The 14,494-nt window shown below is 32.3% G+C and overlaps 1 protein-coding gene across 2 annotated transcripts in view; it reads right to left on the bottom strand.

Annotated features, from left to right (window-relative positions):
- The window catches only part of LOC132703494 (glutamate [NMDA] receptor subunit 1), a 31,969-nt gene extending 20,097 nt beyond the window's left edge, over positions 1-11,872 (bottom strand). For both annotated transcript variants that reach the window (XM_060672793.1, XM_060672792.1), the window contains exons 1-6: positions 11,623-11,872; positions 8,480-8,602; positions 5,771-5,899; positions 3,876-4,070; positions 2,815-2,915; positions 2,588-2,761 (exon numbers count right to left, since the gene is read on the bottom strand). In XM_060672793.1, coding sequence (XP_060528776.1) covers positions 2,588-2,761; positions 2,815-2,915; positions 3,876-4,070; positions 5,771-5,899; positions 8,480-8,602; positions 11,623-11,775 — 875 coding nt within the window. In that variant the 5' untranslated portion in view covers positions 11,776-11,872. The remainder of the gene's footprint in view (positions 1-2,587; positions 2,762-2,814; positions 2,916-3,875; positions 4,071-5,770; positions 5,900-8,479; positions 8,603-11,622) is intronic.
- Positions 11,873-14,494: the final 2,622 nt, after the last annotated feature.

Here is a 14,494-nt window from a genome sequence, read left to right on the forward strand (position 1 = left end):
GCAATTTTGATGTCGAAGATGCACCACGGTCTGGAAGGCCGGTCGAAGCTGACAAAGATGCGATAAAGGCATTAGTTGATGCAAATCGGCGAATAACCACACGAGAGATCGGTGAGAGATTAAATTTGTCGAATTCGACTGTTTATGGCCATTTGAAAGGCATGGGCTTAACCTCGAAACTCGATGTGTGGGTGCTCCATGTCCTTACGGAGCGAAATTTGTGTCGTCGCGTTGACGTGTGTGATTCGCTCCTCAAACGTCAAGAAAATGATCCATTTTTGAAGCGGATTATTACTGGGGACGAAAAATGGGTTGTATACAACAATGTTAAACGCAAGAAGTCATGGAGCAGAAAAGATGAACCGGCTCAAAGCGTGTCAAAAGTCAACATTCACCAAAAAAAGGTGATGCTCTCCGTTTGGTGGGATGTCAAAGGAATCATTTTTTTTGAGCTTTTGCCGGCCAATACAACGATTAGTTCAGAAGTCTATTGTCATCAACTGGACAAACTGAATGATTCACTTAAAGAGAAGAGGCCCGAATTAATCAACAGGAAGGGTGTAGTGTTCCACCAGGATAATGCGAGACCTCACACAAGTTTGGTCACTCGCCAAAAACTTTTACAGCTTGAATGGGACGTACTGCAACATCCACCATATTCTCCAGATCTGGCGCCTTCCGACTACTATTTGTTCCGGCCCCTGCAAAATTTTTTGGATGGCAAAACCTTTACCTCAAATGAAGATGTCAAGAACCACCTGAACCAGTTTTTTGCCAGTAAGGACCAAAACTTTTATGAGAGGGGAATTATGCTACTGCCAGAAAGATGGCAAAAGGTGTTGGACCAGAATGGCCAATATATAATTTAATAAAATATTTATTCATTATACGAAAACTGTCTTTCATGTTCCCCAAAAAAAACGAAATGACTTTCCGAACAACCCAATATGTAGGAGTAAACTATTCATCCATACAAAGAATCATTTCAAAATGAGAACCCGCCAAGCCTACTGATTTTCAACAAAGAGTAGAATTATGTGAAATATTCCTAGGGTGATTGCAAGAAGACGAATACAAATTTACCAGAGACGGTCCTTTTTATTAGGCGGAATAAACACTATTGATCAACCGATTATTGATAACCAATGTGTATCACATTTATAAAAATAAAATTTGTATGAAAATCTTGCAAACTGTAGTGGCGGAGTTTTTAGATAATTTACCATTAAATTTGGCATATGAGTACGAGTTTCGTGTAAACAGAATTCATTGCACCAATCGCGTTGTGACGAATAAAATATGTTCGGGTTAATCGTCGAGGCCCACGGAACTGGCCACCTAGGTCACCTGATCTCAAACCTTTGGATCTTCTTCTATAGAGTCACATTCAAAATGTGCGAAGAACATATTAGAAGCACTACAACATTTCATATTTTAAGAAAATATTTTATATGTTTAATATCGTTTTATATCGAATAATTTTTGTAGGGATTTTAACAATTGTGTTAAATTGTTCACTTACCTGTATTTTTTTTTAATGTTGGATGTTGAATACTAGGCTAATGCAAAAACATATAGGGTCTTACATATATTTTATTGTATCGAATAAAATTAAGTATTTTGGTGGAACAATAAATATATTATTATTATTATTATTATATTATTTAACCATTTAAAAAATATTGTGCAGTGCATCTCATATAATAATAATAATCGACATTATTTATAACAAACAAGAAATAAATGTACAAAAAAGCTATATGCAGCACCAACTATACCATGATGCTTTAATTCAATCTTAACCCTTCAAAATAAATAAATGTAGTTAAATTATAACTAATTGCGTCAAGGAATACGTAAACTTTTTAAAATGGTACTTACTGCCTGCCTTAGGACTGGGGGGACTTTTTCGAAATTGTGATTTCGAATTGTAAAGCTGAATGCTCTTATAGTTACATTTTTTCTACCTAGCTTTCTGTGCTTAGATATTAAAAATTTTAATTTTTAATTTCTATTTCTTGTCAATTACGGATATCAGACTTTAGCTTAAATTTATTTTTCTATAGTAAGAAAAGGAAGTTTTGGTGAGTGATATAGAAAATATCGCAAAAGTAGTTCGATATAAAATGTTTATTACCATTGAAATTTAATTATGTACTTTTTAATTGGGTTTCAACCTTCATTTTTTGACTCAAAAAACGCTCTTTAGGTAAGAACTTTTATGTGTTCGGTAAAGTGCAAATTAGCATCCAGTAAGAGACCAATACCAGGCTGACGCACTAAATGTTTAAAAAATCAAATCTGTACTAAAAGGAATATGTTCCATCTTCGTGTCAAAAAAATAATTTGGGGAGCTTGACGAAACCTCAGATTCCATGTTTCAAAAATTAACAGTTTTTGAAATAATAGATCGAGATTCAGGCGTTTTTCAAAAATAACTCTGTAAGTGATTAACTAAAATGAGCTTGTCGAGTGTTGAATGGGCATCATAAAATTCAAATTTTAACTTAAATCAGTCCCCCGATAGGTGTCCCATTAAAAAACTTAACATTAACTATTTAATCGGCTAAAATCTAAACTGACTTACATACTGTCCCTAATATGTGCTCTTTCGTTGGTCGCATTAACAAGTTTCAGTCCCAAAATCCCTTCTGGGACGTTCTCAGCTTCCAATGCTTGTTCAGTGACGATCCAAGCGTAACCAGCGTCAGTCATATTCAATGCTGCAGCGTCTCGAAATATCACTTTAGCATCGTTTTTGCTACAAAAACACTGTTTCTCGATACAACTCGCCATACGTAACGGGATCAATACCTCGCGTACATCAGGTATACCCTTGCCTGGGCATTTTTAATTTCAATCAACGTGTCCCTAAAACTGTCTAGTCCCGTTTCGAACTCGTAAACTGATTCCACCTAAAACGTTCAATTATTGTCCGAACGGTCGCGAGAAATTGTTATTAACTGGGTATTCTTCCAAAAAAAATTAATGCTCCAATCTATAATTTTGGATAAATATAATTTCTTTAATTTTCCATGCGATTTTCATTACTTTTTTAAGGAAACAAAATGCTTTTTGCCAGGCCTTATAAACGACAAACTAAGTGCTTGAATTAACCCTTAATAAGCATGACACTGAATATTTTTATCGAAAAAAATCGTACGCCACTGTTTTGTTTTTTCAAATCGAGGTGCATTTCGTACTAGAAATGATCTCAATAAAAATCTTTTTTAATATTATAATTAAATTGAAAGTTAAATAATCGTAATTTATTATTCTAGGCCTCCACCAAGGAATCCACAAAATTTCTAAAGCGGTATCCCTGAAAATGAGGAAAACCGCTTTTTAAATATAATTTCATTTAATGAATCTGCATACCAAAGATATCTACGTTGATATATTTTTTTATCATCTAAGCAATCACACCCTTAAGGATCATCGTCTTATGAAACACCCTATTTAAATATTGAATCTATAATTTGTGACTGGAACTTTGTTAATTTTAATTAATTTTAAATTTAATTTAATGGAAGACCACCTAAAGGTTTCATCCTATCCGTGGATAAGAAGAATTTGTTGTAAATTTTGAAGGAATGGAAAGCAAAAAAATCAGTTTAAATAAAGAAAGAATAGAAAAACCACTTTTAAAATAAGGGACGCTGAAACTTTTTTGTAAGGGAGAATGAACACAGTGGATTTGGAAAAATGGAAAAGAAGAATGTGGGAAGCTGATAACATGCTAGAAAAAATTGGAATAATTAGAATCTCAATTTTCTGTCCATTTCTGTAATTATAATCATGTATATTTATTATTCTAATAAACTAGCTGTGGTAACGCCGCTGTCCCGTAACTTTCGCATTATTTGATCACCTACCTGAACTTTGATTTCGATATCATCCTCCAAACTTTGCGAGGTCGTCTGAAATCGACCAAGAAGGGCACGACCATCTGTGTCGGAGCTGTGAATAAAAATCACTTTTTTGTAATTGAAATGTTTCAACATCTCGACCCAGACGTCCGCTTGGTGAGAGTACGGAGGTACCGTTCTTAGAAAGGAGACGTGGATATTCTGCAATATAAATCGTAATTAGCCTCCGTTGCGGTTCTCCATATAATTATTAGGTCTAATGTTTCCGCATACCTATATCAAAAATCGCTACAATTTATAGTCTGTTAGATAATTTCAGCGAACTCATAAACAGCGTGATAGAAAAGTGAGGCAATTTTTCAAAAGAAAATGACAGGGGTTATAAGGATAATTGTCTTTGTTTTGCTCATTTACGTAAATGGAAAAGTTCACATTTTATACACAAAATGTTTCAGACATAATGCATCAAATAATCCGGCCTATTGGAACGAAATCCACTATATAGACTATGGGTCGAGGTTGTCTTGTTTCTATGATACAGGGAGCAGCTGCCTTTAGAAACAAAAAATCAAAGCATTCATTATTTACAAAGAAAAGATAAATTTATAAAGCTGTTACACAGCCCGTGTGAAAAATTGTTAAATGAAGATTCAATTCTTATTAGGTGACTATAAAAAACCAATAAGTTGTTAGAACAAGTAATTAAATTATAATACAAAAAATAAAACATAACCTAACAATTAAAGATATTGATTGGTTTGTGGGTAGGTGGTGTGAAGGTATTGATTTTTCTTGAATGTTAGAAATGCTGAATATGGTTTAGTTTTGCCAGAAAAGAAATTGTTTTTTCGTTTGACAAGGTAATGAATATGGAGATGCGCACAACTTCAGTCAGCAGCGTTGTTTCGGTCGATCTACTATAAACAACAAATAACAAATAAAATTAAATATCGTGCAAATGTGCACACTCTTAATACATATCTCCTTCAAACAAGAGCACAGTTTTTTTTTTCTTTAATTTCTATGAATATAATATTGTATTAGTTTTTTAAAATATTATTATAAACTGTTTAAATTGATATCGTTCCAGAAAATCCTTTTCTTTTTTCCATCCTTTATATAGTGATAAAACTTTTGTGTATTTTAGCATGGTCAAAATTAATAGAGCTTAGTTTGAGGGCTAAACTAGCCTTGCATATAGCTATTGTTACTGACTAACCAAAACCTTAGACGAAATAAACTCTTATTATCATTTAATTTAAAATAGATAATATAACTAAAGAGAATCTTTTTTTTTGTAATATCAGGATCGTAGATAGACGAATACAGATTGATGTAATTTTCTGCGTCTCTAGATAATCCGGTTCCATTTTTTCTCCCCACCAAGAAGTTACTGCCTACCTTCGCCCATTTGTTGAAAAATTTTAGACTAGGAAGAGACTAGAGTGTGACCGGTCAATTGACCAGTGAATTGACCGGCCAACTCACCGAATAATTTTAGAAATACCATGAAATTTATATTTATTTATTTATATTGTGTGTTACGTCGCCATCGCATCGTTCTGAGAATCAAATGAAGTCGATATTATTATTGAGATTCCCCGAATCGCTAAGTATCGTATTCGGATATTCCTTGAAGTGTGTTATAGGTAAATTGGACATCACACGCGCATAATAATTTATTAAAAAATACATATTATTATTGAATAAGACTCTAAAATTGCAAGATATTATCTAAAACATTTTTTGATTAGTCAAAGAAGTGGTAAATTGACCGATCAATTAAGAAGTTGTCAATTGTCCACTTCCAACACTACTTATGCCTGATGATGTCATAATTAATTTTGAAAAAATTGAATTTAAGTATAGCAGTTTTTAGGTGCCGATGTTGATGTTCTTACCTTATCCGAGAAAGCGGAATCTCTAGACGAAATTCCAATTACGGGAATGTGATAGAAACCGCTGGTATAAGAGACCGCAGCTGGTGAAAGGTCTCCGCTTAATGGATGTGAAACCACAACCGCGTACACCTAAAAATCAACGAGCTTGACAAAATTCGCCGCATCCTTTTGTGGCGTTTTTAAATTAAGAAATGGGCGGAACCGTAATTCGATTGATATTGCAATTAGGAGAAAAGCCGCTTCAAGTTAGGCCTGCTCGATGAGCTTGAACTCAAATTGATTTTGCGTTTTATTGCTAAACAATAGAAATTAGCTGATAAGTATACGGGGTACCTGGTTTTCATTTCATATCCCATTTACTTTAATTATGTCGAACAAGTTAAAATACAAAAATTGCAAAATATTTTTATTTTTCTACAGAAACATATGTATGCTCTCTTCTGAAGTATTCGAAATTAAATTTGTCTACTCCAAATTAAGATAATGCATACCGTTATTAGTTATTCAGGGTTATTTTGAATTGAAACCGTTTATAGGTAAAAAAACTATGCATCATTATATTATACCATGAAACAATTAGACAATAAAAAATTCCGTAGACCATAAAAAATTCTTTCTAAACAACTATTTCTGAGTACTAAACTTGTTTTCCCAGAACAGGGATCTGTATAATAATGTAATAATAAATGTACGAAAACCATGTAGAATTTAGAGATATAAAAATCCTGACCAATGCTGATAATAAAGGATCTTATGAAGCAACTATGAAACATATTTTTAGAAGGGCCGTCCAACATGCGTACGCGCAATACTAAATGTCTCGTTTTTTTAACCAATGATCTTGCGGCATACAACAATCAACATGTTTGCTGAGAGATCGTGAATAAGGGGCCCTGAAAAGTAGAGACATGTGCGGAAGATGACGAAAATATAATGGACCCGCATCAATTTTTACCATAGTAAAGCCACTATATTATCTACTAGCTGTGTAAATAAAACAATATAGCTGCTGGAGATATAGAGGCCCTGCCTATGCTGATAATACAGGAACTTATGAAGCAACGATGTGGAATTTAACCACCCAAAATGGCCGCTGACAGATCGTCAATAGGTTTGAATGCTTCGTGTTTAAGGCAGTATCTTCTTAAATTCTACCTAGATCTCGTTAAGTGTGGAAATTGCCGTGTAGAAAGAAAAGAGCGCAAGGTGTAGGTTAGAATATATCAATGCCGCCTGAGGCGCACCAATGTTTACCAATTGGACTGAAGTGGCTTTTAATTGATGAAAATCCATTTAACACAATTAAATTAGAACAAAAAATGTTTAGATCATTTGGTAAAGGCACGCTGTTGCCGAAACAGCTGTCATAAATCATTAAATAACTGTGAAAATCTGAACATTGTTCTAATTTAATTGTGCCAATTTTTACCGTTGGTCGCACAACCGGAAATGTCCTGAGTATTTTGGATTTTTAGAACTTTATAGACACGCTTATGCGTTCTTATGAAAAAGGTGAAAACTGATCTATTTCTGGCATTTTATGTATCATCAACAATAAACCAAAAATATTTTACCTATTACACAGTCAGGCTCGCGTGCCCACACAGCCTTGGTAATGTCATTTTTAAAGCAATGCTGTATTAAAAGTCTGACCCAAGCAACGCTTTTAATCTAGTGCATTTTGATCTACTATTAGCAAAACTAAAACCTACCGATGTGACTAATATTCACGAAAGTGAATGGGCAATTAATTGAAACATATACTCCAGAACACTTCCATCAGTGATGTTTTTTTTTCCTTTAAAGAAAAAAGTTCGTTAGTTCTACACTATCTTGGGGTCGATTCTTTCCTATATATTTATTCAGTAATAAATATGCCCAGAATATTTTGAAATGTTGGTTATTCTATTTGTACGCCGACGATTTTCAAATGTAGTTTTCATTTCCATTCATTTTACACGCTATTACCTTAGTAAATTCTGACCTTGCTAAAGTTATCGAATAATCGGGTAATCACGGTTTAAGATTAAATGCAGCTAAGATGGCAGTACTGTGTATTTGCCCGGAGGAGAAACGTACTATGATTTAATTCAGTCGAAATTTAGCAATTAATTAAGTGACTGTAGAGTGTGCGGAATCAACTAAGAGCTTGGAGGTGTTTAGATTTAGGGTCAACATTTTTTTTTAATTACTTTTTTATTTTGTGAAGATATATAACTACAGATAAGATGTAAGATAATTATTCTAATCTTTTCCTTTTGTGTAACATCACCCATATATCAACCACATCAACCAGTGTGTTCCATTATAAAAAACAAGGTTAGTTTATACATTAATACTTGTGAGCTTCACAAGAAAACTGACCACGCCAGTGCATCCTAGGTAAAATACAATCCGATTTCGATAAGTTTGTACATAACCGAGCTATAAAAGATGTCTAAAAATGCACAATATCCGGCTGTATCTCAAAATCCAAGAGAACCATGACATTTCTATTTGTGCTTCTTTCCATTTCATAAAAAAATAGCCTGGGTTACGAAAGCAGCAACACGATAGCTTTAATATTAATGAGGGGATACGCCGCCGTAAAACCGTAAAACATGAGACACACTGTACAGTAAGAAAAAGTTGAATAAGCGACAAACAAGTGCCCAATGAATAAATCGTCGAGCGATGGAATGGCATGTGCGAATAACGATGTTTACGAACCTGCCTAGCTATCAGATATTTGCAGACGTTCAAAGCAGTCCTAATGGGATTTGGATCCATCAAAATTGCCGTGTTGTAGTACGTCACTCCTTTCGGGACAAACGTTGAATCGAAGTTAAGGTGCTAAAATAATAAATTTCAATTGCAATTTATATCTTGTTGTTAGTACTAAACCAAGCATGGTTTTGTTGTGTTATTTATGCAAAATTTTGAGGAAATAAGAAACAAAACTAAATCTATTAGTGCTTTTTATTTAAATTTTAACAAGAATTATATATTAAATAATAAATTAATACATTAAATATTAAAAAATTTAATAGTTTTCTATAGGCGCAGGTAGAAAATCAACCTATATAAACATATCAATTGAGTAACAATTCAGGTAGATAATGAACATAGGTAAATCCTAATGAGGTATTTGAATTTTAGTATGTGGTATTAATCCACAGTGTGAACAGTAAGAATAAAACTAATATTCGTGGGGGCCATCCAACTGAAATATTTTCAAGATGATTTAACGGAAGTTGGTGTCGAGTTTCTTATTTTAAATGAAACACAACATATATTATTATATGACATTTACAGACCGAACAATTTCTGTATATTTTTCCCCTACGAAATCCCTTCAAATATTACTTAACTTAGCTTGTAGAAAATGGTTTGTCTGAAAAAATTTATTTAGTAATTTCGATGATTAATAGTACAGGATGTTAAAAATAATAGCAGTTAAAATGTAATTGAAAGAAACTGGCGAATTTTTTTTTTCGATGAAAACTACCTATTTTCATAATCCCATCTTATTTAGAATTAAAAATTAACACAAAAAAGTGTCAAAAATATTTGTAAATTTTAGTCAGAACATAATATTGTGATCACTATATGGAGTTAATAAAATTATAAAAAATCTCACAAACTTTAGATCTACTTAAAGCGAAAGCGAAGAAAATTTAAAACTCTGCAAATTAAAAATACTAATTATAGAAATAACAATGAAATTTTAAAACTAGCAAAAAAAAAACGAAGTTTTCAGTAAATGCTCAAAATAAAGTTCTTGAAAGTCAAGATATTTTGGTGATGGTTTCTGTTTTGGCGGATAATGAAATCTTTGTGTGTATAAATAACAACCAAATTGAAATAATTTTTGTGCGAACAATTATTCAAGCCTATATAGCGATAGCAACTGACAACAACATAGAAGTATATTTGACAGTTTTTTATTTTCCTATGCCGCGTCACTCAGAAAGTTAAGAGCAGACAAGTAAAAATAACAAACGGCAATTTGAATATTCGGAACACACATCCTATTACAAGATTTTTTCAATTTTAATTCCACTGTTATTTTTTCCAACATTCTGTATTGCTAATAGTCGAAATTACTAACTAAATTTGTTCAACACGGTAAGTAAATAGAGTGAAATTTCAAAGGATTTCGTATGAGAAAACACATCATTTTTGATATGAAATGTATCAGAAATATTGTCTGCAATTTTTCGAGGAATCCAAAAAAGCAATATTGAAATTACTTTAGATCAAATTTTTACTATTTATAGTTTTTCCATGATAGATCGACGAATTTCCGGATGGGACCCTATCTATGACTGCCTTAGACAAAATTATCCAAATTTGACCATTCAAGAGAATGTCGAAAGAATGACTGGAGCAATTTATGGGTGTTACCTATTCTTATCCAATCACCAATCCTGAAAATTGCATGCCAAAAACGTTTAAGATAATAATAATTAGTGTTTCACATAAAGTGACCCATATACTTTTCTCGAAATCTGTAATAGTTAGCAAGAAATTTTAAATAGAATTTTTTTTTGTATTTAACAGAATTTTTGGATTAAACAGGGTACCCCATTTGACTATCGACATCAACTTTATAATTACTATTATTTATTGGTTTTTGGATTTAACGTTAAAAACAAATTAACTTTCAACAGACCGGCCTATTTGATTTCCGCATGGTTTAGGAAATATTTTAAATTACACGATTTGTTGATTTTCTTCATATTCGTAACGGTATTTGTATAAGTTTACAATGGAGATATAGTTTGTTATATTAAATAAACATTTTTTTTTCGGGGTTGGAGTACTCAGTGTGTTACATTATTTAAAAAAAAAATCCCAAATTCCCAATGCGCGTTCTACTAATAATATACGGGGTGTAATATTTAAAAAAATGAGAACTTAGTAATTACAACTCGCACAGTAAAAAAAAGACACACGGTTTAATTATAGACTCAAAAGTCACGAAAATTTATGAAACCTAAGTCATATGTGTTCATATATTTCCTTTTGCAAATATCACTAGTTAGCCAATTTTGCGGGCTGTTCTTGTCATGCATTATTTTATAATATTTTGTCGTTGTGCTGATTAAACCAACCTAGTTAAAAACAATAAATAAACAATGTAGATCAATCAATCAATAAAATATAGTAAACAGGACACAAGGTGTTTCACTTGAGAAGTTAAAATATGCTGATTTTTCTAAAACGATTTTGTGTAAATTTGCTATATGTAGTTCCATCTTTATAAAATTAACTTCAAACTTATTTTTTTTGGTGGTGCGATAGTCGGCCTTATCCATAACTACTACTGAATCAACATAAAGGTTCATTACCAGTTCACCAAAATAGTCATTAAAAACATCAGAATTCAGGCTCTCGTGTCACTGTTCAGTATGGTACGGACTGGAAGGTTAGCACATGTTCATTAAAGCTTGGCGAGGACTGGTTATATTTTTGTTTATTTACTAGAATTACATTTACAATTTCCTATTTTATTACTATACACTTTTCAGCCTATAACAATATTCAAGTAAACATTAATATAACATAATAATGTTTCTTCGTTCCTACTTTACGATAAATTTGGTTTTGTTTATCACTTCCGCATATTTATTACGTTTTCTTTCTTTAAACCAATTTTATATCATTGTGAATGTAAGCCGATTGAGATGTGTGCTTTTATGTTGTTTCTTCTTTTTTTTGCACTTACCGGCCAATTTTTTCTGTTATATGTTACTGTAATATTTTCCACATTCATTCTCCTATAAAATTGATATTTACATTGTATGCAGTAAACAATAGTAACATTAACAGGAAGAATCGTTTTTATTAATTAAAAAAAATAAACTCACGTCTATAGTCTCTTTGAACAGCAATTTGCTATCGTTGCTGCTCAAAACGCCTCCGATATTGAAAGTAGTAGGATTTGGTGAATTCCAGTCTCTCTCCCTTTGACCGCCCGATGTTTCCATCACCACAAACATTAAAACCAACCGCCACCACATTTTTGAACAATCGCGTGGGTTACGTACTAAATACGGCAAAGGCGAGGCATTCGAGATCAGCTTTTTCGGACTGATATGAGATTAAAATAGGAGCGAGTCTACAGCCACCGACCGCGCCCGTTGTCCTGGAAGCTTACAGCTTCAGATGATATCGATTTTGCAGGATGTCTTTGCGTTTTTCAAAACGTACGGGGTGTCCCATTTTGGATACTTTTGCGGTACTTATCCGTTATTTTATAAATAAAAACTTGACGGTCTTTGCGACAGTGTGATATTAAAGGTAAAATAACATTTTTCCTTAGAATACGATGCTGTAAATAATTTTTGTTACATATTTACTATTTTTAAATTACAAACCAAAGTTATATTTTTATTCGGGGAGTTATGGACCATAAAATTTATCTATTTAACTGAGGTAGATTTTGCTTGATGAAAATCCATTTACCAAAATAAATAGGAACTAAAAGTTCAGATTTTCACGCAATTATATATTTTTACATGACAATTGTTTCGACAACACCGTGTCTATCAAATGTAATATTTACAAACTACATGCTACTATATATACCGAAAAATGACCATAAAAACTAAAATTAAAGTTGTTGTGAGAATTTAAATTCAATAAAGGAGAAGTATTTAAGTCTAATTGATCGTTAAGCAATACATTTGCGGCACAATCCGTCCATTGTAGATAAAATTATAAATAAAAAAACAAATCCAGACAACAGTAAACTCTATTTATCCGAAACCTAATACAGAACACGAACAATTTAAAACAATTAAATACATAGGAGAACCTAGTGAAAAAGTTTCAAAACATTTGTCAAAATGTGGTTTAAAAATAGCTTTCAGAACTAACAACACAATAGGAAAATTTTTAAAAAACATTAAAACGAAATGTCCAAAATCTCAAAAATCAGGTGTCTACAGGTTGAAATACGGATCTTGTCCTAAAATTTATATTGGAAAAACAGGTAGATACTTCAAGAAACGCATTAACGAACATAAAAGATCATTTAAAAGCGATTTTAATTAAACTTAAACACAGAAAAACACATTTTTCACGACAATTTTGATATTTTACATACAGCCACAAAAAGTAGAAAATTAAATTTATTGGAAGCCATGGAGATTAACAAAATGAGACATACAAATGTATTTATTATTATTAATATTATTATTAATATTATTATTATTATTATTATTTATTTTGATAAAATGTATCTGTTTTTGACTTACCGAAATTATATGTATATCTAATATGCACGCATAATTTCATTGTTTGTGGCAACGGAACGGCAGATGAAAAGGGAAACCCAAGAAATTGCCTAATTATGGCTACCTTGGAAATTTATTTGCCTATATTGGATTTTCACCCAATAGTGCGGTCTATTCGTCAGAGGGCCGCTCTCGTTATACAGGGCGTGCATGTACGGCAGCGATAAATTTCATTTTCTTAGCGTAGAACTTAGAAATGGAAAATTCTATAATTATACACCGATCTAGCGCGCGGGAAACGTAACTTTACTACTACTTGAGTTTTTTGTCAATTTTCTCGATCATCAGTGAATGTACACGTTCGGCAAACTTTTTAAGTCACTCGTTTAGTAAACACTCGCTTCGCTGCACTCCACTCGTGACAAATAAACTCGTCTAAACTGCTACAAGTAATTAGCTTGTAAAGAAAGTGGACATATGTATTTCCTAGTCATTTTTACTGAATTGTTTTGACTGGAAAATTCAAACTCAAAATTTATATAAACAGCAACAAAAGAAACAACAAAACTTGAAAATTTTAAATAAAGTCATTTTTGTTTTCAAATTTCATAAACTTTTTTAGTTCCTTTATATAGTTTTTAGTTTAAGTATAATGTGATCACTTTCTTTGCAAGTTATTGTTATTATTTAGTACACCCTGTTTATGAAAAAATCTGACAATACTGACGCATATATTCAAGAATGACTACACCATCGACTGAAAATCAAAAATCGAGTAACAAATTTCGAATGACTGAAGAAATGAAATTTAAACCACTTCTTGGGAGTAGGTTTAGTGATCGACTTTTGGTTTATAAAGCATATTATATTTGGTCTTTTGGTAATGGTAATAAAGAATGAACAATATAATATGCTGTATGTTTTATGTGGAGTAATAAATATTCTGAAGGAGCTTGGGAATTATATATCCAAAGATAAGCTTTTCTGACTGTGAAAGTCTCCATTATGATTCATGGCAGCAACGGAGTACCAAAAACAGATGCTGTGAATTTTTCTAAACTGGTCCTAGGTCACATTTTGAGTACCATCTGTATATCATAAAGGGATCTTCTCTATAAAAAAAAACTATTGCATGAGACCTTCGTAAACAATCATAAAAATTTTCGCTCACTACGAATTCGACGAATGGCGCATGTAAGTAAGCGACTAAATTTTCAATCTATTTTCTTCTTATTCTAAACCATTTTGTCACGTCTTGAATTCTGCTTTGTTCTCATGTGTTCTCATTCTTATAATGATTTTCCTAACACCCATCTTACTCTTTTCATTTCCACTTTGCGCATCATTCTCCTGGTCTTTGTTGTGTGTGATCTTGACAATAATATAATGAAGTGCACATTTTAAACTGTATAATTGCATAATTGCGTATTTTTATTATTATTGAGTGAAGGTATATTCTTCAACTACTACTCACTCACTCTGAGTGAGTGAGCTCGAGGTC

Source organism: Cylas formicarius, unplaced genomic scaffold, assembly GCF_029955315.1.
Source record: "Cylas formicarius isolate icCylForm1 unplaced genomic scaffold, icCylForm1.1 PGA_scaffold_6__28_contigs__length_40554024, whole genome shotgun sequence".
NCBI lineage: Eukaryota > Metazoa > Arthropoda > Insecta > Coleoptera > Brentidae > Cylas > Cylas formicarius.